This window comes from Pseudorasbora parva, chromosome 22 (genome assembly GCF_024679245.1).
Source record: "Pseudorasbora parva isolate DD20220531a chromosome 22, ASM2467924v1, whole genome shotgun sequence".
Classification (NCBI taxonomy): Eukaryota; Metazoa; Chordata; class Actinopteri; order Cypriniformes; family Gobionidae; genus Pseudorasbora; species Pseudorasbora parva.
In genome coordinates, this window is record NC_090193.1 from 20,877,555 (window position 1) to 20,900,407 (window position 22,853).

The 22,853-nt window shown below is 37.0% G+C and overlaps 1 protein-coding gene across 1 annotated transcript in view; it reads right to left on the reverse strand.

Annotated features, from left to right (window-relative positions):
* tafa4b (TAFA chemokine like family member 4b) overlaps positions 1-22,853 on the reverse strand; it is an 85,170-nt gene that overhangs the window by 34,158 nt on the left and 28,159 nt on the right. The window contains exon 4 of the mRNA XM_067431190.1: positions 10,694-10,849. Within this exon, the coding sequence (XP_067287291.1) occupies positions 10,694-10,849 (156 nt within the window). The remainder of the gene's footprint in view (positions 1-10,693; positions 10,850-22,853) is intronic.

The following is a 22,853-nucleotide window of genomic DNA, read 5'->3' on the forward strand; positions in this document are numbered from 1 at the left end:
AGGTGGGGTGCATTGTAATGAGCCCCTATTAGAAACATGCTCTTATATTCTAACCTATACCTTAAAGAATTCTAATGAGAAAACATAAGAAGAAGGTGATTAATGAGTCAATGAGTCAATGTTCCAAAATGATTCATTATTATAATGTTTTTAACTATAATGTATGGCTATTTTGTGGTGTATTTATTGTCAAAATTATACAATTTGTTTATTTTAAAGCTACGCTGTGTGATATTTTCCCCCATCTAGCGGTGTAAAGGTATATGACCATCCAGTGAATATTAGTTTCTGTTCCTCTCAATTCCGATTTCATTTTAACTCCTACGGTGGCCGATTTAGTCCAAGATTAACATGGCTTCCAGGTCGACCTCGTTCATGACTGCCATCGAGTGTTAAAGCGCGAAAAGCAAAGCTTGAATTTACGGGTATGTCCCTCTTTGGCTAATGTACTTTCAAGATGGAGGGGCAACAAGTGTTTTTAGCTAAGAATAAACTAAAAAAGTTACACAGTGTAGCTTTAAATTATTAAAAAAGCCATTATTTTATATGAAAAAGTTGATATTGTATTGTATTGACAAAATATTTTAGTTTTTCTTTTCTTTTTTTAAGATCAGATCAAATTTGAGCTGTCACATGCTCATTTTACAATGTGCCCATCACATCTCACTTTTCACTTCCATTCTTTCAGGGTATTTCAAGAAAAAAAAGTACACACTGTATTAATGGGAAAAAAATACACATAATTGTACAAGACGTGTGAAATTAATGTGGTAAAAAATACACTGAACCCCAAGTGGATTTACGCAAACTGAGAAAGTCACAAAGTTTTAGGATTTTCCCCGCTCTCCCCAATACCACAACAGCATGACTTTACCGTCACTACTAATAAGCTTCTGACAACTGTTTTTAGACTTTTATTTAATTCCCTTGATAGTTTGAGTTGGAATAGTCTGCAAGAGCACAATTATACCTTTACACAACGAGGCTGTAAAAGCAGACCAGTGAGTAGATGAGTTTACCTGTTAGCTACTTGTTAGCAACCGCAGACAAAAGCTTAAAAAAAATCACAAGAAGTAGAATAGAAAGCTTCTGTCAACCACAGACCTTATTTCATGCATTCAACCAAAAACCCGTTCAAAAAACCCACTGACTTCAGCACAATGGTAGCCTAGAAATCTAGACGCACCGTAGCGGCAGCAAATCTAATTTGCCGCGAGTGTCGTCTAGCAACTCTCAATACACTTCTGAGCTTTAAACGGCAAACTCTGGATGGGCCAATCACATCGTGTATAGAGTCGGTGGGCGGGGCTTAACATAATGATGGCAGAGTTGCGCTTGCGTGCTTCTAAACACAGAAACTGGCGAAAAGGTGGTCTTTCGAATCAGCTTTAACCGCGACTCTGGAAGACTTGGAGTTAAGCTTTTCTCTGAGAAAAGAACAAATAACGGCACTGAAGTCATTCTTAAAAAGGGAAGATGTGTTTAATCTAAAGATGTGTGAAAGTTTAATCTGTCAACGAGCTCTGCTTCACCTTCATTGCTCTGGTTGGTTGTAGCGCTATCCAATTGTGTGCACGCCGTGCAGAGGGAGTTTGAAAGAAAACCGTTTATCCCGCCCCTCGGATTGAGCCGTGTCAATGGTGAGTTTCCAGACCAAACATCTTGATGTGGGTCTGGCTTGTCAGGCTAGCACGATGGAACTTGAAGGGCTGAAATGCTAACCCATGCTAAAATGCAAACAGAAACTACACACTTCTAATTTAATTATGTTTCGTGTTTCCAGAATTCAGCAGGTTTTGAATTAATCAAGCTTACAAGCTGTCAAAATTAATCAAAGTTACAATAAATGTATGCATTGAATGCGAGTACACAAAAAAGTTCACAAAGACGCACATTTGCACAACACAAACGTGAATTTTGCAGTACCTGAGATTAATGGGACTGCTAAACAATAATGTATATCAATCTGTGTGCATTCCAACTAGATAACACACCTCACATGGTTTATGCGCCAGAGACTCAAAACTCCCTAGTATCAATCCAAATCCATTTATACCCGTCTATTAGATTACCCAGCACTCTGTCTCCGCAGCACAAAGCTTGAAATGACCTAATTTACAACACTATCAGCTTAGCTACAGATTCTGCCTTTGACACACATTAATGCAGTATATTAATTCAGTATCAGTCTCCGCAGGCTAACAGCACATTTGTCTCCTTAAGGATATGCCAGAAGAGAAGCGCAGGAAACACACCTGACCCCAACGACCTATTTATTAAACAGCAGGCATTCCAGCTCACGAATCCGACACCCGGCTCGCTGTGCATCAAGAAAGTCACCGTGGGTTTTCTTCACATCTGCCACTGCATAAATGTAACTTCAGCCTTACATTGGCACAAGATATGGAATAAGGGACATGCTGGGTGTAAATGACACATAAGATATGTCCTTCCCTTTTACATGTTTCTAATCTATTCTGTGCAGACACTGGTGAAACCCATCACCGTTTAAACCGATGTTTATACAAGGACGCAGCAATAGCAGATGAAATCAATGCAGGAAATTATAGCGTACAAAAAAACTCCTGAAAGCAATTATGTTAGAGGAGATTTTATTGGTTGAATTGATGAAAAAAAAATTTTTCTGACCAAACTGCTTGAATAATGACACTAAGCTAGTTTTGTTAGATCTCTTTTTAATCAGTTCTATCTATCTATCTATCTATCTATCTATCTATCTATCTATCTATCTATCTATCTATCTATCTATCTATCTATCTATCTATCTATCTATCTATCTATCTATCTATCTATCTATCTATCCATCCATCCATCCATCCATCCATCCGTCCGTCCGTCCATCCATCCATCCATCCATCCATCCATCCATCCATCTATCGTTCTAATCATTATATATATGGCCATCACTGGCAATCAGCTTTTAACACATATGTGCTAATTTCATGTATATCACTCTATTCATTAAAAAAAGTGTTATTTCATGTAATTAGTTTATTTGTTTGGGTAGTATCTGTGAAATAAGTAATGTTTAGCCAGTCTGGCTTCATCACAGAATCAACCTGGGCTTATGTTTGAATCATTGAGCTTTCTGTAGACAAATGTCTATAGCTGCTGGACTTGGAAAGAGCCTTGAAGTTCCTGGATGTGTGGCTGAGCACTGATACCCAAATCACAGATGGCAGAGGCTCAGAAGGGGCTCGCCTCAAGCCCCAAAGCAGAACAGAAATCCCGGGCACACAGGGCAGAAAGAGAGGCCCTCATGCAGAGTAAAGCAGATCTCCCCACAGAGCGCCCAAAAGGGAATCTCTCACCACCTTCTCATCGCTGCTTCTAATGAGATTTTAATGGTCAGGTCGACAGAGGCCTGCAGAGACTCAAGAGCTCACAGGGGAGTGACTAGAGATACGGTCCCAGCCAGAACAGAGTACCAAAGGACCAATACATCAGACGGCAGAGATATTTAATCCCTAATTTATTACATTCTCATTGAATGAGATTTAAAGTCCACGTTCTCAGTACATCATTGATCGAATTTTGATCCTAGTTCATTTGCCATAAGAAGGTGTAGTTCAAGTCTCATCCTCTGAAGGTTTCAATGAGGTTTCTTTCAGCTCTTCTAAGGCTGCTCTGTGTCTTTTCACTGATGCTTTAACAATATGTGAATGGGTAAAGTGCCCTCTAATGGACAAACAGAGAAACAACACAAAACAAATCTAATACAGCATATGCAATCAAACATTCCCCTGTAATTTATAACAGGAACATCACAATTAATCATACCATCTCTCTCTCTCTCTCTCTCTCTCTCTCTCTCTCTCTCTCTCTCTCTCTCTCTCTCTCTCTCTCTCTCTCTCTCTCTCTCTCTCTCTCTCTCTCTCTCTCTCTCTCTCTCTCTCTCTCTCTCTCTCTCTCTCTCTCTCTCTCTCTCACACACACACACACACACACACACACACACACACACACACACACACACACACTGTACACTGCATGTATTAATAAGATTAAATTAATTTCTCACTACCTGTTTTTTAAAGGTAAACTGTATGGTGTGCAAAGAGACATTTGCAAGACAAAACCCCCTGAGATTTAAATGTTTGAATGAGAACATTCAAAAAATGTGCTTGCTAAGTTACCGTACATGCTAGTTAAATCATCACAGCCAAATCATGAGCTACAGTACAAAGTAACCTTAGAACGCTGCTAACAATATCTAAATGTACCATCGTTCAAAAGTCGGGGTCCTCTTTTAATTTATCTGATCATAAATACAGTTAAAACAGTAACCTTCAGAAATGTTATTACAATTTAAAATGACTGTTTTCTATTTTAAGATATTTTAATAATGTAATTTATTTATTTATTTACAGTCATTACTCCAGTCTCCAGTGTCACATGATCATTCAGATATCATGCTGATTTTGCTGTTTAATGAACATTTCTTCTTAATAAAAACGTTCAAGTTGTGCAGCTTTGATACATTTTTTCATTTTTGTGCTACACACATGGGAACTCTAGCACTGAATTGAAGTCATATAATGTGACATAAAGCAGTTTATCATGCTACACCACTACTTGTTGGAAAAATTGCTTCTTTCTGGAAAAGCTACACAATTGCTAAGACACTGACACGCTACTGAAAAATGTAGTTAATCGTGTCACTACTTCTAGTTAGCTACTCCCCAACTGTAAGCTGAGTATTAGATATTTATGAAGCTGCAGAAGCGGAGAGTATGTGACCTCCCTCTCTAGGGCTGTGTGGTCCTGAGGGAGAAGGTGAGTGATAGCCTGAGGGATCTAGAGATCGAGCAGTGTTGATAGAGGAAAATGACCCTCAGCACTCTCTCCTTCACTGCAAAAAAACACGGGTCAATCATACTGACTCTCTCTTATATAGCACAAAGCCAACATGACCTCTGATGTGAGAACACACACAGCCTCTCCAACTCTCTTTCTGTCATTGTGCGTATACCAATAGTTTGAAAAGAAAACGAAAAAGAAACATACACATACTTGCATTTAATAACAAAATATACAATATTACAAACGTATAGCAATAGTAATAACAATATACACTGACCGGCCAAAAAAAATAGTTGTTGTTTGGATTTAAATAGGCAAATGCTTAAGGACAATGGTTGGTTTATTAATGCAATTTTGATGTTTCTAGCATGTTATGGAGTGTATAGCTTTTAATTTATTAAACAACATATTTTAGGATGCCAATGTTAACATGCATCAGGCTCAGACTGTAAAAGAATGGTTGGGAGGACTCTGTGGAAACTGTAAAAAAAAATATTTAGAAAAAAGTTACCTGGTTGCCTTGGAGTTCATTGAAATTAAAATTTTGAGTTAATACATTGGAAAAAAAATTGAGATTCGACAACCTTTATTCAAATATTATTAAAAGATTTTGTATGTATATTGGGTAATTGTGTGTGTGTTTTATTTCTAATGACAAAGTGAAACATGCCAAATAGTGCTATTTTCATGATTTATCAATTTTTTTATGTGGTTCAGATACAATAATATTTGAGTTTCTATTTTATTAAAGGGTTACTTCAGCGATTAGCATATGGCTTTAGAAACCCTGGAGTATAATCAAATGATTGTGCGGCAGACTGAACTTGCGTTGTGAATGTATGCCGCGAGTGTGATCGCGATTTCCTCAGCTCTCATCACGAGAGCTCATCAGCTCAGTTAAATGTAATCTGACTCCTAATCTGAGTTAGTGTGAGACTCACGTGGCAACTCGATCGTTATATTGAACACACACGTTCAGGATTTAATTGTAATGTCTGTTCTTTAACTCAAACTCAGTCACTGTAATCCAGTATTAGTAGCGGTGGCTTTGGGAATGGCCTCACAGGGCAGCGAAGCATTCTGGGAATTGTAGTCTTTCATCCCCATGAGACAAAAATACATTTTCTGTCTTTTCTCAGTCTAGAAGGCACCAAATTCAAAAATAATTCCACATTTCTACTACATTAATGACCCAGTTTAAATACATATTCATCTTTCCAGTGCTGAAGTAACACATTTCTTTAAACTTTAAATTTCCTTCATTGTATCAACTCAAATTTTTTATTTCAATAAACTCAAAATGTTAAGGCTTACTTTTTTAAGTTTAACCAACAAAAAACAAGCAAAAAAAAAAAAATACAGCGTAGAATCATTTCCACAGTGCTGGACTCTTGCACTGTCAATACAAGATCTTGAACAAAAATTGAAAAAAAGACAAAAAATAACATTTATTTCCAAGAGGTGCATCAATTTTTGGTCAAGATCTTTTATTGACAATGCAAGAGTCAAGCACTTATCTGTTCAACTGTTGTTGTTGTTTTTTGCAAATTGATAATAAGTGACTATACAGATTTTAGCAGACTTTTACATGACAAAAAATTGGGTAAGCAGTGACCAAAATGTACACTTAAAATATGTTTCAATAGAAAATTGTCATTTTAAATATTATAAATAAATTAAATATTATATAATTTAAATAAAATATTGTAATATTTTACAGTATTATTAGAAAAATCAAGACAGATAATATATTGTTATATGTATTATATTTTAATAAGAAGAAATAAGAAAAAAATAAAAAGATACTTTGGTTCAAATGATTTAATCAACGTCCCTTAACAGCAATAAATATGTGAATTTGTCCCTATGTTTATGTATTTTATCCTTTTTAAAGTTTTTGGTAGTCTTTTTTTTTTTCAGTTACATCAGATTCCCAGTCCTGTAGCCTTGCATCTGAGGAAAATACCAAATGTGCATAGAACCCATTTTTGTCATTATGAACTATAGTCAAAGAGAGCCATGAAAGTCATAACATTGGAATACCTCCCCTGGTGAAGCATTCCCTGCTTTCTATTGGGGTCTTTTGTCTCAAGTGTCAAAAAAGACAAAGAAGAAAAATGTGTGCCAGCATTCGCCCTCTTGCCTTCATAACTAAAGAGAGTACGGCATGACCGAAGGGACACATTTAAACCTCCTTCATCACCCAAACTGCACTTTCTTGTCCTAAACCTTTAGCTAATAGAGAAGAGATGGAGTGGAGGAAAGTGTAGCCACATTTGTCACCCATATAATGGCTATAATATCAAAATACACCTAATATTTTGCTAAATGAGGTCACAGGACATTAATCTCAGATATAAATGTAACAGCCTGTGCAGATCACATTAAAGAATCGGAGAGATGACAATACCAAGGTGAATTGAGCCATTGTATTATTTGTTAAACATTACTTTTTTATATTTCTTATGTCTATGGCTACATACACACTGTAAAGTTTCAGGAGTGACAACCGCTTTTAAATACAGGAGTGAATCTCCTAAATTATAGTACGGAACACAAGGACTCTTGCCTTTCCCACTTATTATAAGCGTTCTTGGGCTTGTTGTTAGTGTTTGGCTCATAAATAAATCAAGTTTGCAAAGTTAATAAAGGGAGCAGCGGTTTGCCATATTTTGTTCTTATTTCCCCAAAAATTTGGATTTATTTAGGCTTAAGCTTATTATGGGCTTGTTCTTGTTTGCCGTTTTTCTAGTTACTTGGCCAAAGACTGTTAGTCAGCCTCTTGAGAAGTTATATGAATTTGCTTATATCACGACCTGTTACGGTTGTCTAATAAATGTCTCTGGCCTGTCCTGCGTTAGGAATTTGTATCATCAAACCGCCAGCGGTACATGGGTCCAATATTTTATAGTTTTGCCGATCAGAACACTATCTGAATATGTGGTAATATGGAACTGTGTACGGTTGTGTTTTATGAGAGTGTAATGTATAATGTGGAATTAGTATTTTGTGATTGATCCAAATCTTTAGAATCCATATGATTGTGACGAACAGACCAAAATTCAAGCCTTTATTCAGCAATCTCCATTTTCAGCCATTCTTGACCGTAAACGTCAAATCCTACACACAGAAAAATAGGGTGTCAAAATTGTACCTTTAGCCTGTCGCTGGGGCAGTACCCTTAAAAGAACATATTTGTACCTGTTTTACTCCTAAAAGGTGCATATTAGTACCTTTGAGTACAAATGCGTACCTTAAGGTACTACTATGAACCTTTTTGTGGCAAAAATGGTACAACGTTGGTTCTTTTAAGGGTACTGCCCCAGTGACAAGCTGTTGTACCCCTAAAGGTACAATTTTGACACCCTATTTTTCTATGTGTACAGAGCCCCTAAGGGAAATGATGAAGAAGAAAAAATTGAGATGGAAAAAAAAATATCTGTCAATGACTTTTGCGTTCCCCTGAGAAACTTTGCGTTCCCTCTCAAAAACGTTTGCTTTACAAAGAGCTCAGAAAGGTTTTACGAGTTTCTCAGGAGAATGCAAAAGGTTTTATGAGCGAAAGCAAAGTTTCTCTGGGAAAACGTAAAACCTTCGCGCTAAAACGCAAAAGCATTGGCTTATGATTTTTCATCCCATCTCATTCTCCATAATTCAAATATTTCAGCCTCAAGAAGCTTTACGACACATTTTACGGCAGTGATATCAAACATTCATTGGCTCTCGCCTGCTTCGTCATAATTATCGTAACATGCTGTGATAATTTGATTTCAATGAAAAGCACATGCCTTTATGGAGTTGATCGCAATAACATTTTTCAGTAATTAATAACTTAAATTCTGCACTGTACCTCATACAAAACTATAGAGGACTGCGACTGAAACACATCAGACATTTTGGAATATTTTTAGCACCACTTTTGACATGTTTATGATAAATAAATTACTGTTTACTCTTGTTAGTTTTTTTCTGTATAACTAAACACAATTCCTACACATTTCTCTCCATAAATTAATATTACATCCTAAATGGATATGTTTAGGTTTGGGGGTAGGGTTAAAGGATCTAACATTTATTTATAAAATGTTAAAAGGGCATTTATACCAATATGGTAACACTTAAGAATACTGTTCCTTCATTAATGACTAACACAGGAACAAATGAGTAACACACTATTAGCATTCTAACTACTATTCAAAAAATGTTAAAGATACAAAAGCTGTCACTGGGCGGTACCTTTTCAAAAGGTACACTTATGTACCTCCTAAAGTGTGCATATCGGTACCTTAAAGGTACATATTAGTGCATAAAGTGTATGTATTAGTACCAAAAATGAACAAAAGTGTACCTTTTGAAAAGGTACCACCCCAGTGACAGCTTTTGTACCTTTTCTTCTGAGAGAGTTAACTAACAGGAAATTCTTATTAACAAATTAGCAAGTAGTGCTTAGTTGAATGAGGTAGTTCCCTATTAGCTAATAAGTAACTATTTTTCCATACCTCCCAGAAGAACAGTATTACTATATACCAAGCCTGCAGTCTCCCTCTCATTTACTGAAGCTTTCGCGCCTCGATCGCCCCCCGGTGACCGGTCCCAGTATAGCCGCCCCTCTGTGATTTCTAATGGACGCGAGGCAAACTAAATAATAAAATTACACTTTAAAAAATTTTCCCCAAAGTTAGTTTATGTCACTGAAGGCAGTTATCATCACGATGATTTCATTTCAGGTGTTCGTTTTAAAAATAAATTTAGTTTGAGTTAGTTATTTGATGCAATAAAAACGGGGGATGTGACGTCATGATTGACAGCTGAGACTGACGGCTTCTCTGAGTGAAGTTGTCACTGAGGCACTAACAGACTTTTTTCGAAATTTTTGGGAGCAGATTAGAGCTTTAGCTTTAATTTCTACATTTCCATAACTGTTTATTTCACACCAACATAATTAATTGTTCTGCATCTGCGAGAGTGTGGGCGGGCTTTTGATATCGTGACTTGTACTTCCTGCTCTACTTCCTGCGCTCTACTGCGCAACTCCGGTCCCGAAATCGCTACTGCGCAGACTCGGTCCCAAGATGTCCGCGCCGTGCAAGGCCGCCTAAAAGCTTAAAATCTGCCAAGCGGAAACGGATGATGTCGAGTCGTCCATATTTTTTTACGGTCTATGCTATATACAGATTCATAATTAACATGCATAATGTATAATTAATTCTAAAGTGGATATCATGGTAACCCATTAATGACTAAAAGTATTACCAAATACTTTAATTCCAGAAGGAATTACTAGTGAAAAACATGATTATAACTCTTTAATATTGACAGAAATCATTGTAAGCTTGTTCATAAGGTTTTGGATAGTAATGACTCAAGTGTTACAACTACATTCTACTAAAGGAATTACTAGTTATTTGGATCAGTATTCTGTAATTTGTCAGTACTGTAAATGACATGTATACTGTACATTTTTCACTTTATCGAAAAGGATGAACTATGAATAGCCTATAAGAACGACAGTGTGACAAACAAAGGTACATTAATTCATATAATTCCAACACGGAACAACACGAGTCATCCTTTGTCAATTATAACTGTGGTAACTCCAAGTACTTACTTATTTTAATATGCAAAACTGTTACCAGTCATAGCAGTGGGCTATAACTTCCAAGTCTTGAATACGGCAAGCCCATCAAAACAGTGTTTGAAAGAAAGGGTCAAAAACAGGATAGAAAATAGTTTTTCGATGTAAAAATCTTGGTAACATTATAAGTGGACCTCAGAGAACATTATAAAATGAAAAAATTCAGTTCATTACCCTTTTAAATGTATTGTTAAACAGGTAAATAATGAACATCCACACATGAAGAGCGCTTACCCTCCACACAAGATGGCTGAGTACGCGTCGTGCCGGCCACCTGACCTGGGAAACAGGAGCACTTGACGGTCTGTGAACGTTCCTCGATCTTGTTCTTGTTACAGCACCGGTGGATGGCCACGACCTCACAGGTTCCCTGCTTCACTTGGTACGAAGCTGCAGAAAAATATTTTTTTTTAAGTATATTTTATACTTTTCTACTCATGTTTGTCATAACAATATACACTATATTGCCAAAAGTTTTGGGATGCCTGCCTTTACATGCACATTAACTTTAATGACATTCCATTCTTAATCAGTAGGCTATATGTTTAATATGGAGTTGGCCAACCCTATGTAGTTATAACAGCTTCAACTCTTCTAAGGCTTTCCACAAGGTTAGGGTTAGACCTTACAATGAGCCATTTCTATCTACATTCCCCGTGGGTCCCCTTACAGTGAAGTAACCATTTTGCGCCACCATGTTTCTACAGTAGCCCTAAAGGGACAAACTGCTCTACAGAGCGCTAGCTACTCTCTGCGGTCTCAGACGATGAAATATGTGTCCTGTGTTGGCCACCGTTGCTTCTCTATGTGCTTCGAACCGTTATGAATCAGTGTATCGATTCATGATTCGGATCGCCAATGTCACATCAGCAGTTTGGCGGTTTGACACGCGATCCGAATCATGAATCGATACACTGATTCATAACAGGTCGGAGCTTTGTTTTGAAATCGCCCCATCATTATATAAGTCATTATTTAGTTTTTTTGCAAAAACTATTCTTGTCGCCTCATAAAATTATTGTAGAGCCACTGTAGTGAGACAGACTTTGTAACAACGTCTTTAGTGCCTTTATGGGTCTTGAGAGAGGAAATGACATTGGTGTCAATGAAAGCCTTTCTGAGCCATCGGATTTCAACAGAAATATCTTCATTTGTGTTCAGAAGATGAACGGAGGACTTACAGGTGTTGAGCGACATGAGAGTAACGTAATTAATGACAGAATTTACATTTTTGGGTGAACTAACCCTTTAAGTAATATATAGATTGATATTAATTAAATATGACATCATGTATTAATTCCCTAATAACATATTAACTAATAATGTAAATGAATGCATAAATTACCGCAAAGGGTCAAAGCCATGCATTTCAACTTCCAGTTGTCTGCTTTGATTAATCATTATATGAATAATAAAAAAAAATATGATTCCATAGAAAAGTGGTAATTTTAAATTGTAATATTTTAAAGTATTATTGAGAATATAAATCAAGACAAAAATTATATTAATTATATTATATTATATTATATTATATTATATTATATTATATTATATTATATTATATTATATTATATTATATTATTGGAACAGGAAGGGGCAATCTCTAAACTGTTCCCACAAAGTTGGACTTGTGTTTTACACCACTGCATCCAACACTTTGCATGAAACCTATTCCATGAAGCTCTCTATGCACTGTTCTTGGACTAATCTGGAGGCCTCCTGAAGTTTGGAGGTCAGGAATGGGCTTATTCCACAGGTGGCAACAAATCATGGTATCACGCTTGAATCCACTGAGCTCCTGAGAGTGACCCATTCTTTCACAAATGTTTGTAGAAGCATATGCATGTCTCCGTGTTTGATTTTATACACCTGTGGCTACACTCTCAGAAAAAAAGGTACAGTGCTGTCACTGGGGCTGTACCCTAAAGTACAAAAGTGAAAAGGTACATCTTTTTACCTTACTAACCCCTAAATGGTACAAATTAGTACCTTAAAGGGTACATATCAGTACTTTAAGAGTGCAAATTAGTACTTTAAAGGGTACATATCAGTACTTTAAGAGTGCAAATTAGTACTTTAAAGTACCTGAAAGATACATATTAGTACCTTTTCAGTTTTGTACCCAGTGACAGCAATGTACCTTTTTTTTTGACAGTGTATGGATGTGATTGGAACACCTGAATTCAATTATTTGGAGGGTGTCCCAATTATTTTGGTAATATAGTGTATATACAAAAAGAAAATGTCAATGCTGCTTCTCTGTTTCCCAGCTAGCACGATTAGCATGTTAAATCTACTCTTTCATTAAGCAGAGTAACAGTGTGAGAGATCAAGAGAGTAAATGTCAACTTTATTTGTGTATAGATGTAAATAAACAAAGTTATTTAAAGGTTTACTCGTGGATTTAACCCTAATCATTAATAATAACAACTCATCCAATATAAGAAACAGCATCTATATTTAATGAGAGTGACAGAATCTAACAAGCATCTAAAGGGCTGGCAGGTCCCTATTTTCTCTCTTTCTCTCTCCCACTTCCCCTAGCAGTACATATATAATAAACAGCACTATTCTTCTGTTCGGACCGAAAAATAAATAATTCAAGCATTGGATTTTATTTTACAGCCAGTCTAACATGAGTGCTCAATTACAGCCAAGATTTGTCTCTAAGAAATACGGACTCCTCTTTGCATGCAGTGAGGTGTGTGAGCATCAATTAATGTTTCATTGTTGCTGCAATGTGGTAATAAGAATTGGCCGAATGCATTATGGCATGGTTAGATGTGTTATAAAACAGATGGCAGTGAAAAATAACAAATCCAAATGATTTAAATCACATTGTAGATGAAGTTTTCAAACACCATTAGCATTCCTTAAACACAAACGTGACTAGTCACTCTGGGTTCACTGATTTATTTATATGTGGCATAACCATATGTCCTGCTGTCACTAGGGAAAGCAAGCAGGTGACAAGGATTTGAGGTGAACATTTATGTTTTGCTTCCTTCTCCTGGCTAGGGCATAACTAGCCAACATTCATTATAGAACAGAATGACCCAAGGGCCAATTACCCCAAACTGTTTTTATAGATTTTTTGCATATTTACATGGCAAAACAAATGGAAAAACGATGCAGTGGAACATAAAAATGCCTATATGGTCAGTCTGAAATGTGTCAGATATTTAATAAAAGGTGAATGGAATGACCAGCAAGGCCTGGGAATAGATTAAAACACATTCACGTGGCACACCATGTCTTTAATACACAACAGTAAGTAATGAAAGAAAGGTCATGCAATAGGTATATTATTGCCTCTTACTACATGAAAGTTTGGAAGTTTCTTTTGAAGTGAGATTTCAAGTGATTTAGGCTTATATGGATGCGTTGTTTTTTTTCACAAGCAACACTTCATTTTGATAGTCCATTTTAGACATTCTTCTAACTATAAGTAACTTTGAAAGTACATGTCAACTTATTCTACCAACCCTAACCCTACTAATGCTCTGACAGTTATTTTACATGTAGTGGCAAATTATTGCGAGTTAGTTGGCATGTTTGTTTGCAAAGTTACTTATAGTTAGTAGAATGTCAAAAGTGGACTATCGAAATAAAGTGTAACTTTTTCATTTACTGACAAAGCTTTTCAGCGCTAGTGCAACAAAATATAGTAGTATGTGATGATGTAACAAAAGGCACACACATTAATTTAATCTGAAAAAGTGTTTGTGATGTGTGATTTTGCATTTGAAACATTAGTGTTGTTTTTGTAAACTACAAAAAAATAGCCTTCAGCAATTGAAAAAGAAATTCTGAAATAAAATATAAATATAAGATTTTACTAAAAAATGAAATAAAATGAAATAAAGATCAATCGAGATTTTGCCTTGGTTTAAAGGGTTAGTTCACCCAAAAACGTAAATTCTGTCAATAATTACTTACCCTAATGTCGTTCGACACCTGTAAGTCCTCCGTTCATCTTCAGAACACAAATGAAGATATTTCTGTTGAAATCCGATGGCTCAGAAAGGCCTTCATTGACACCAATGTCATTTCCTCTCTCAAGACCCATAAAGGCACTAAAGACGTCGTTACAAAGTCCGTCTCACTACAGTGGCTCTACAATAATTTAATGAAGCGATGAGTTTTTGAGCACAAAAAAAAACTAAATAACAACTTATAGTGATGGGCCGATTTCAAACCAAAGATTCGAATGGTTATGAATCGATTCATGATTCGGATCACCAATGTCACGTAAATTCAGCAGTTTGACAGTTTGACAAGCGATCCAAATCATGAATCAATAAGCTAATTCATAACGGTTCGAAACTTTGTTTTGAAATCGGCCCATCACTATATAAGTCATATTTAGTTTTTTTGCACACAAAATTGCGCACATAAAATTATTGTAGAGCTACTGTTGTGAGACGGACTTTGTAACGGCGTCTTTAGTGCCTTTTATGGGTCTTGAGAGAGGAAATAATATTGGTGTCAATAAAAGCCTTTCTGAGCCATCGCATTTCAACAGAAATATCTTCATTTGTGTTCAGAAGATAAACTGAGGTCTTATGGATGTCGAACGACATGAGGGTAAGTAATTAATCACAGAATTTTCATTTTTGGGTAAACTTACCCTTTAAGTTTATGTTGAATGAAGTACGTAACGATTTTTGAGTTTTGCTGCGTTCATGCCATGATGTAATTACCGTAATTTCGAGATGGCAACACATGATGTTCGACTTGAAGCTGTTCATGTCCTCGGACTGTGCTTTTATGGCAACACTATCAATGACACAAAAAATCTGCAGTACTCATGTAGTATAAGTAGGAGCTCTCCCAGTTTACGAGCTATAATTACAAGCATAGGTGAACGGTTTTTAGTTAATCCCGTAATTACGACATGGTGTGAACGCACCTTTTATTATTATCCTGTAGCCACAAAGAATTATGGGAAGTGTTGTTTAGCTCGGCGCAGTAAAAAGTACTCTAAGTACTCTCAGAAGTGCTATTCCACCATACATTATAGTTCTCCTTTTTAATCCATTTAGAAAAGCACCATGTTTTATTTTATGCCATCATACTTATTTGTTCAACTATTTATGTAACTGTATTTAAATAGGGAAAACGTGGAGGTGTTTGGTCGCTTCTAACTTGATCTCTGTTTGGTACCATAGTGAATGAACTGGGCTTAGTGGGCTAAGCTAAATGCTATCAGATCGTCACCGTGCGTCAGAGCGATTAAGTGCACGAACTGAGACGAGAGAGGTATGTATCAACTTGTCTTAGTTAAGGGAATAACATAGTTTAATGTGAAAAAGTGGTGGAGTATCCCTTTAATAAACAGTCCATACTTTATGTTTTAAAGTGAAATGCAATTCAATAAAGAATCATGAAATCCTGGTATTATTTTAATGTGCACTCTAATTTTACACCATGCCGTAATTACCGTAATTTTTAGAATGACAAAACATAGCATTCTACTCTGAGCTGAGAATTATTTTCTATTTCTATGGCAACATTATGAATGGCTGCCCAAATTAATCTGCAGTGGTCAGGTGGTCCAGCGACCGCATACAAGAGCCGAAATTTCCCAGCTTGCAATTTGTAATTACGAGCTCTAGGAGGAGGTGAACGTATTTTAAATGTTGAAATCTTTTAATAACGATAATCACCTTCATTCATAGTGGTTCTGCACACACAAAACACAGAGGTTTCCATTTCATTAAACCATGAACTCCCTTTCCAGCTATGGTGTGGAGTTTGTTTGACAGCTTCCTCCTGGGAAAGGTGGTGCTCCTCAGCTTAGAGAGGCCTCATTCTTTCTACTCTTCCTTCTCTTCCAATTTCCTCCTGAACTCACCTCTCTACCTTCTTCCCTTGAGGCTCCATGTGTAGTCACATTACCCCATTCACCCTGTCCTCTCTGTCCAACATGGACCCTGCCGACTGGGCTTTAATTAGAGGAAGTATGTGGAGTCCATGAGAGAGAATGAGCTTACAGGCTGGATGCCCATGCACATGCCAGTCGAGAGCCCGACGCGCTCCGTCTCTGTCAGCCCCAACATCGCTGGATAAACAACAGATAAGGGCAGATCTCTAACTGTGACTATGACTGACACCATGGGGCCTCACGTCGGATCCTGCACGGGTATCGGAGAGATAATGAATGATGGATGGTGTGCCTCTGTATTCTGGAGATGAGGGGATGGGGGAATGAGAGGCACATTTATGAATTTTATCTGAAAAAGTGTCTGCGATATGTGATTTTGTATCTGAAGCATGCAGTGTTAATCTTGTTAAGCTAGAACTTGAAAGGGGAAAAAAACGTAAACCTGAAATAAAGCTGAAAAAATACAAATAAAACATGATAAAACAACTTTTTTTAAATGTATGAAAATTAGAAATGTATTAACATTACTAAAATTACTAGCTAAATCTAATAAACAATAAGAAATCTAATAAATAAATAAACAAAACTGCGAACATTGTGATTCAAGTTGAAAACCACCTAATGGTTTTCAAGAACGAGGGTATATCATTGGCTGGCTATCACCAGACCAAGGCTGAACATTGGTCTGGGGAGTCTGCTCTGTATTTCCTACTGCACAAGAGGCATGATAAAAGAGCATTATTCAAATGACTCTGTATGCAATTGGATAGTCCTGGGACATTATGGAAAAATATAAGTTTGTTAAAATGTTTTAGCATTTTGCTTGCAAAATGTTTTCATTCCCCTGAGAAACATTGTGTTTTCTCGCAAAGAACACAAAACACTTTGCAAGCGAAACAAGGTTTCTCAGGGGAACACAAAACGTTTCTGAGATATTTCTTCCTCCCATACATTTTTTTTTTTTACTTTATCATTTAGTGGCTCCATATTAGAATGATTTATGAAGGGTCATGTGAAGACTGGATTAATGGCTACTGAAAATTCAGCTCACACAAATGAGCTAAAGCAACACAATTACTATACATTTTGTCCAAACTTAATTTGATTGTGTTCAATCCACTTAAATGTAAGTCAAATTGAAGTCAAACTTAATCTGTTTGTGTTGTGTTACATGAATGATTTGTGTTGCATTAACTGAAACTGGGTGGGGCTTGTTAGTTACCAGCATGATTTGCATATGACTAAATCAAGAGCGAGTAAATGTTATTTTATATGTAAACGTGTTTTTGTTTTTTTTAATGTATTCCTGAGCAAAATGAGAAAGGGGGAGACTTGATTGTGTTTAATAGAGTTTAATATTCAATTATGTTGGAATTATTAGAACAATTTAAATTATTGTGGGTTACCATTGTGGAGAAGAGTGGAGCATTTGCTTAGTCTGTGGACTAATGCAACGAATGTCATAATGACTTGGCTGAAGGAGCTAGTTAGTGCTAGAACTAGCTAGTGCAGTATTATAATTAAGTTGTGTAACATTAAAGTATATGCAATTGAAGTGGATGGACGAATATATATGAAATTGAATGTCTGAATCATGCCAGGGAGTCATATAAAGTTCAATTTGAAACTACTTAATTGAGTAACTTAAAATGTATTCATTCCATGATGTTGAAGTTACATGAACACATTATGTTTGTTTAAAGCAATGAATTAATGTGGGACCGAAATACACAATTAAATAATGTTAATCCAACACACTTTTTTTCAGTGTATGCCATTACAACAATAATTAGAGTGTCCTTATTATGTTTTTTTAATATATTTTCCCTTTCATGTGTAGTGTGTAATATAGCTGTTTGTGACTGTAAACGTTCCGCAAAGTTGTGAAGTCAAAAGTGCACGATAAATACATATTGTCTACCAAAAGAAAGAACTAAACTGCATATACGAGTCATTTGTAATTCGAATCCCACTGTGTTGCGGTTCAACATCAATAAAAATACATTTGCATAGTGCCCGCCTATGTTGTACGTTGTCATTCACGTTAGTGTTCGGCTAGTCTCAGCCTCAGACGTCACGCCCACGGACACAAACTTTTCTGGAAACACTTCAGGAGTTTCAAAGTCTTCGCTGATTGGTTGAATTCTAGGATGTCCACGAGGCGAGTGTGTTGCGTTCTTTTACTGTCTGCCTAGAAACAAATATGCGACTCCAAACTCCCTCATTGAAGAAGAACGCTGTCTTGTTCACAACTGAGACAGTGAGCGCTTACCAGGATCAACTAAACATTGGATTTTCAAAAGTATGTGAAGTTCGCGGCTCCATTGTTGCAGTAAGCTTGAACAATGTTTATGAATTAATCATTTAAGATGCACGCCGGTCTGTTATTGCAGGGACATCGACTTTACATTTTCACGCCCCTAAACATGACGCGGAACAGAACGAACTGTGATCGGTTGCGTTACAAGTCAGTCAAATATCCTCTTGGGCGATAGAGTCCAGACATTCTGCCGTCAGTCTGAAGGTCTGACTACGCAAGATTAGTGTTCAGCTATCATATGCGCTTGTAACACTTGTAATTACAGTTGCAAAATTTCATAATCTACCTCAACATGAGCAGCGTACGTATCCTTGCGATGGAGGTTTGTGTTGAATCACTAGTTTTTCCAATGTTTCATTATCAGACTTCCGCTTGGATGGGTAAAATCAACGCCATCGCTACTGTCTTTACAGTGTGTACAATCGCTGAGGACTGAGGAAGCCTCTAGAGCTGAAGTAGGCTCACAGAAAGGAGGGATTTAGAGACACTGATTCATTCATTGAGTTGTTTGAGAATCACTGAAAAATGTGATGTGCAATGTACGTATATTGTAAGAAAATGTGTCTTTTTTTTTACTTTTGATGCATGTAAACCTGTTGTAGGAGACCACCAAAACAAAAATAAGATCCTTTAAAATAGCATAATAGCGGCACTTTAAAATACATTTAAATAAACATTTATTTTAAATTGTAATAATATATAGTGTAATACCTCAGTATTTAATACCAGTATTTTTGATCAAATAAATGTATCCTTGGTGAGCATAAGAGGCTTTTCTTTCCAACGCCAACTTTTTAAAAGTTAATCTACTGTATAGACTAACTGTACATATATATATATATATATATATATATATATATATATATATATATATATATATATATATATATATATATATATATATATATATATATATATATATATATATATATTGTGCTATTCAAAAAACAATTTGTCCTCCAAAAAAATACGACTCTATAGGTCGTTTTTCAAGCACCTTATTACGACCTATATTTACATAAAGTCATGCGCCCTCTAGCTGGCATAAAAATAATGACAGTGTCGTGTTACGTCTGACTTCATTTCATGAGGCAAGACTGTCGTTACCAATCAAAATCCGTGTTCATTTTAAAGCTACACTGTGTGATATTTTTCCCCATCTAGCGGTGTAAAGGTATCCTACGGTGGCTGATTTAGTCCAAGATTAACATGACAATCCCCCTCTTCACATTCGACACGGTGCCATCGAGTGTTAAAACACGAAAGGCGAAGCTTGAATTTATGGCTATGTCCTTCTAATGTACTTTCAAGATGGAGGGGCAACATGGCAACCAGCATTCAAACCCCTCATCCGTATGTATTTTCAATGGCATATTACAAACTTATGAGAATACTTTATTACTTGAAAGAAGTAAATATACATTAATGTGCACATATATTTTTGAAAGAACTAGGCTGTGTTTTTAGCTAAGAATAAACTAAAAAAGTTACACAGTGTAGCTTTAATACAGTTTTTACCACCATTTGTCATATTTCCATTTAACAAAAATATATATATTTTTTTATTTACAACTACACCCACCCCATCCCTAAACCTACCCAGTGATTTATAGTGCACACACACTTTATGAGCACATGCGTTCTCTGGGATCAAACTCACGATCGCATGATCACATGTTGTTGTATTGTATAGTGCAATGCTTTACCAACTGAGCTATGCAAACCCAGAAATATTAAGCAGATAAAAGGGAAAAATGCTTTGAAATGAAAGTGTCCTGCTGTCAATAGGAGCACAACTTTAGAAAACGCTCCTGTGCATCATATTTAATTAACTAAAATATTGTCGATAGGGGTGCAACTTTAGAAAACGCTCCTATGGGTCGTATTACGACCTATATACTAGGCGTATCGGTTAAAGGACACATTGTCAAAAAAGCATTAGAGTCACAGTTGCATCATTAGAGCCACTTATGAGTTTCTGGGTGGAAAAAATCTTAAAAACTACCTGTAATCGTTTACATGAAATCAGTCACTACCATTTTGATGCTAATTGGAACTTATATTTAAAAGTGCAGAATGGTTAAATGTGATTTCAAGTGTGAATATCCCAATTATAAATATAAAACATTTGTGCTCCTGTATATAAAAAAACTAAGTCAACTTACTTGTAAGCACAGCATGTGTGTGGGTTGTGTGTGCCTTGTTAGTGTGCAGAGAAGCGAGAGGTTGGAGGCTCAGCACTCATGGGAAGACTCACCATCACCACCAAAAAACCAAGAACAAAGGCCATACTGCCTCCTACTGGCATAATAGAGTCACAGGAAAGACAGGAGCACCAAGCACACGCAACCCCACTTCCTTCCTAAGTAGCACTGATACACTAGCGTACATTGCAACCCTTTAACGGTTGATGAGCAATTCCCTGGATTTAAAAAAAAAAACTGTGCAGAGAAATCATGCAGCCAAATCAAAGATTGAGGTCTCACGCTATCTTTCATGTCTTGCACCTTTCTCACACACAGGCAGGCGTCACATCTTGGACACTCGGGCAACTTCATCTCACACATCTCCGGCCCTTGAGACTACAGCAACTGACAACCCACAAAAAAAATGATCTCATAGAGTGAAAAAGATTGGTTGTTAAGTGGCATTATAAGCTAATAAACGACCAAACAGTGCATGCAATATTTGTGCACTATGAATAGCTTAAATGCATCTGAATAAGCCTTTTTCTGTGTGGGGCTCTTTTTACACACTTGGCAGCAAAAGTCATTTGTAAAATTCTCCACTGCGCCATTAAGCACAGTGAGCAGACTCCGGGGATAATCGTGAGATTTTTTTCGCGGCTTCTCCTCCAGGACCGCAACACTGGAATTAACCGCTCGGCGTTCCACCATAGCCATCTTGTTCTGGATTTTAAGGCGCTGTTATGATGGTCTCAGAGTAATAAATCTCAGATCAGCCTGAAATCAAATAAGATTTCAAGCATGGCTAACTGTCTCTATCCCTGTGGCGGACGCATCTGGGTGTCGAGCTAAACGCCATTACCTTGAGCTGATGGGGCAGCCAGGCGATTGATATATTCTGACAGCGCGAGGCGAGTGTGCCTTTGTGCGATTTATCAAGAAGCATGTCTTTCTGCTGTCAATAACTGGCTGGCGTGTCAGTACCAAAAGGGCAGACATTTTGTGACTCTGAGGGAACTCGTTTGATGACAATGAGTGCACTAAGGGTATAGGGCTGTCAATGTACAGTGTTAAATTAGTTAAATTAATTGGACCAGCTTTATATTAGGTTTCCTTGACTACTATGTACTAACATTTTAATTAATCATTTGATACAATGCACTTACTGTGTACGTTTTTACATTGTACTAAAAAACATTTTTAATTACTTGCATGCAATTACATCTGTAATTACACCTAATTTACACCTGTTTACACCTAATCCTACCCTTAAACTTACCCATCCCAACACACCTGTCCCTAACTCTACCCTTAAACTTACCCAACCCACCACACCTGTCCCTAACTTTACCCCTAAACTTACCCATCCCACCACACCTGTCTCTAACTTTACCCTTAAACTTACCCATCCCACCACACCTGTCTCTAACTTTACCCTTAAACTTACCCATCCCACCACACCTGTCTCTAACTTTACCCTTAAACTTACCCATCCCACCACAGCTGTCCCTAACTTTACCCTTAAACTTACCCATCCCACCACAGCTGTCTCTAACTTTACCCTTAAACTTACCCAACCCACCACACCTGTCCCTAACTTTACCCTTAAACTTACCCATCCCACCACAGCTGTCTCTAACTTTACCCTTAAACTTACCCGTCCCACCACACCTGTCCCTAACTTTACCCTTAAACTTACCCGTCCCACCACACCTGTCCCTAACTTTACCCTTAAACTTACCCATCCCACCACAGCTGTCTCTAACTTTACCCTTAAACTTACCCAACCCACCACACCTGTCCCTAACTTTACCCTTAAACTTACCCGTCCCACCACACCTGTCTCTAACTTTACCCTTAAACTTACCCATCCCACCACACCTGTCTCTAACTTTACCCTTAAACTTACCCGTCCCACCACACCTGTCTCTAACTTTACCCTTAAACTTACCCGTCCCACCACACCTGTCTCTAACTTTACCCTTAAACTTACCCGTCCCA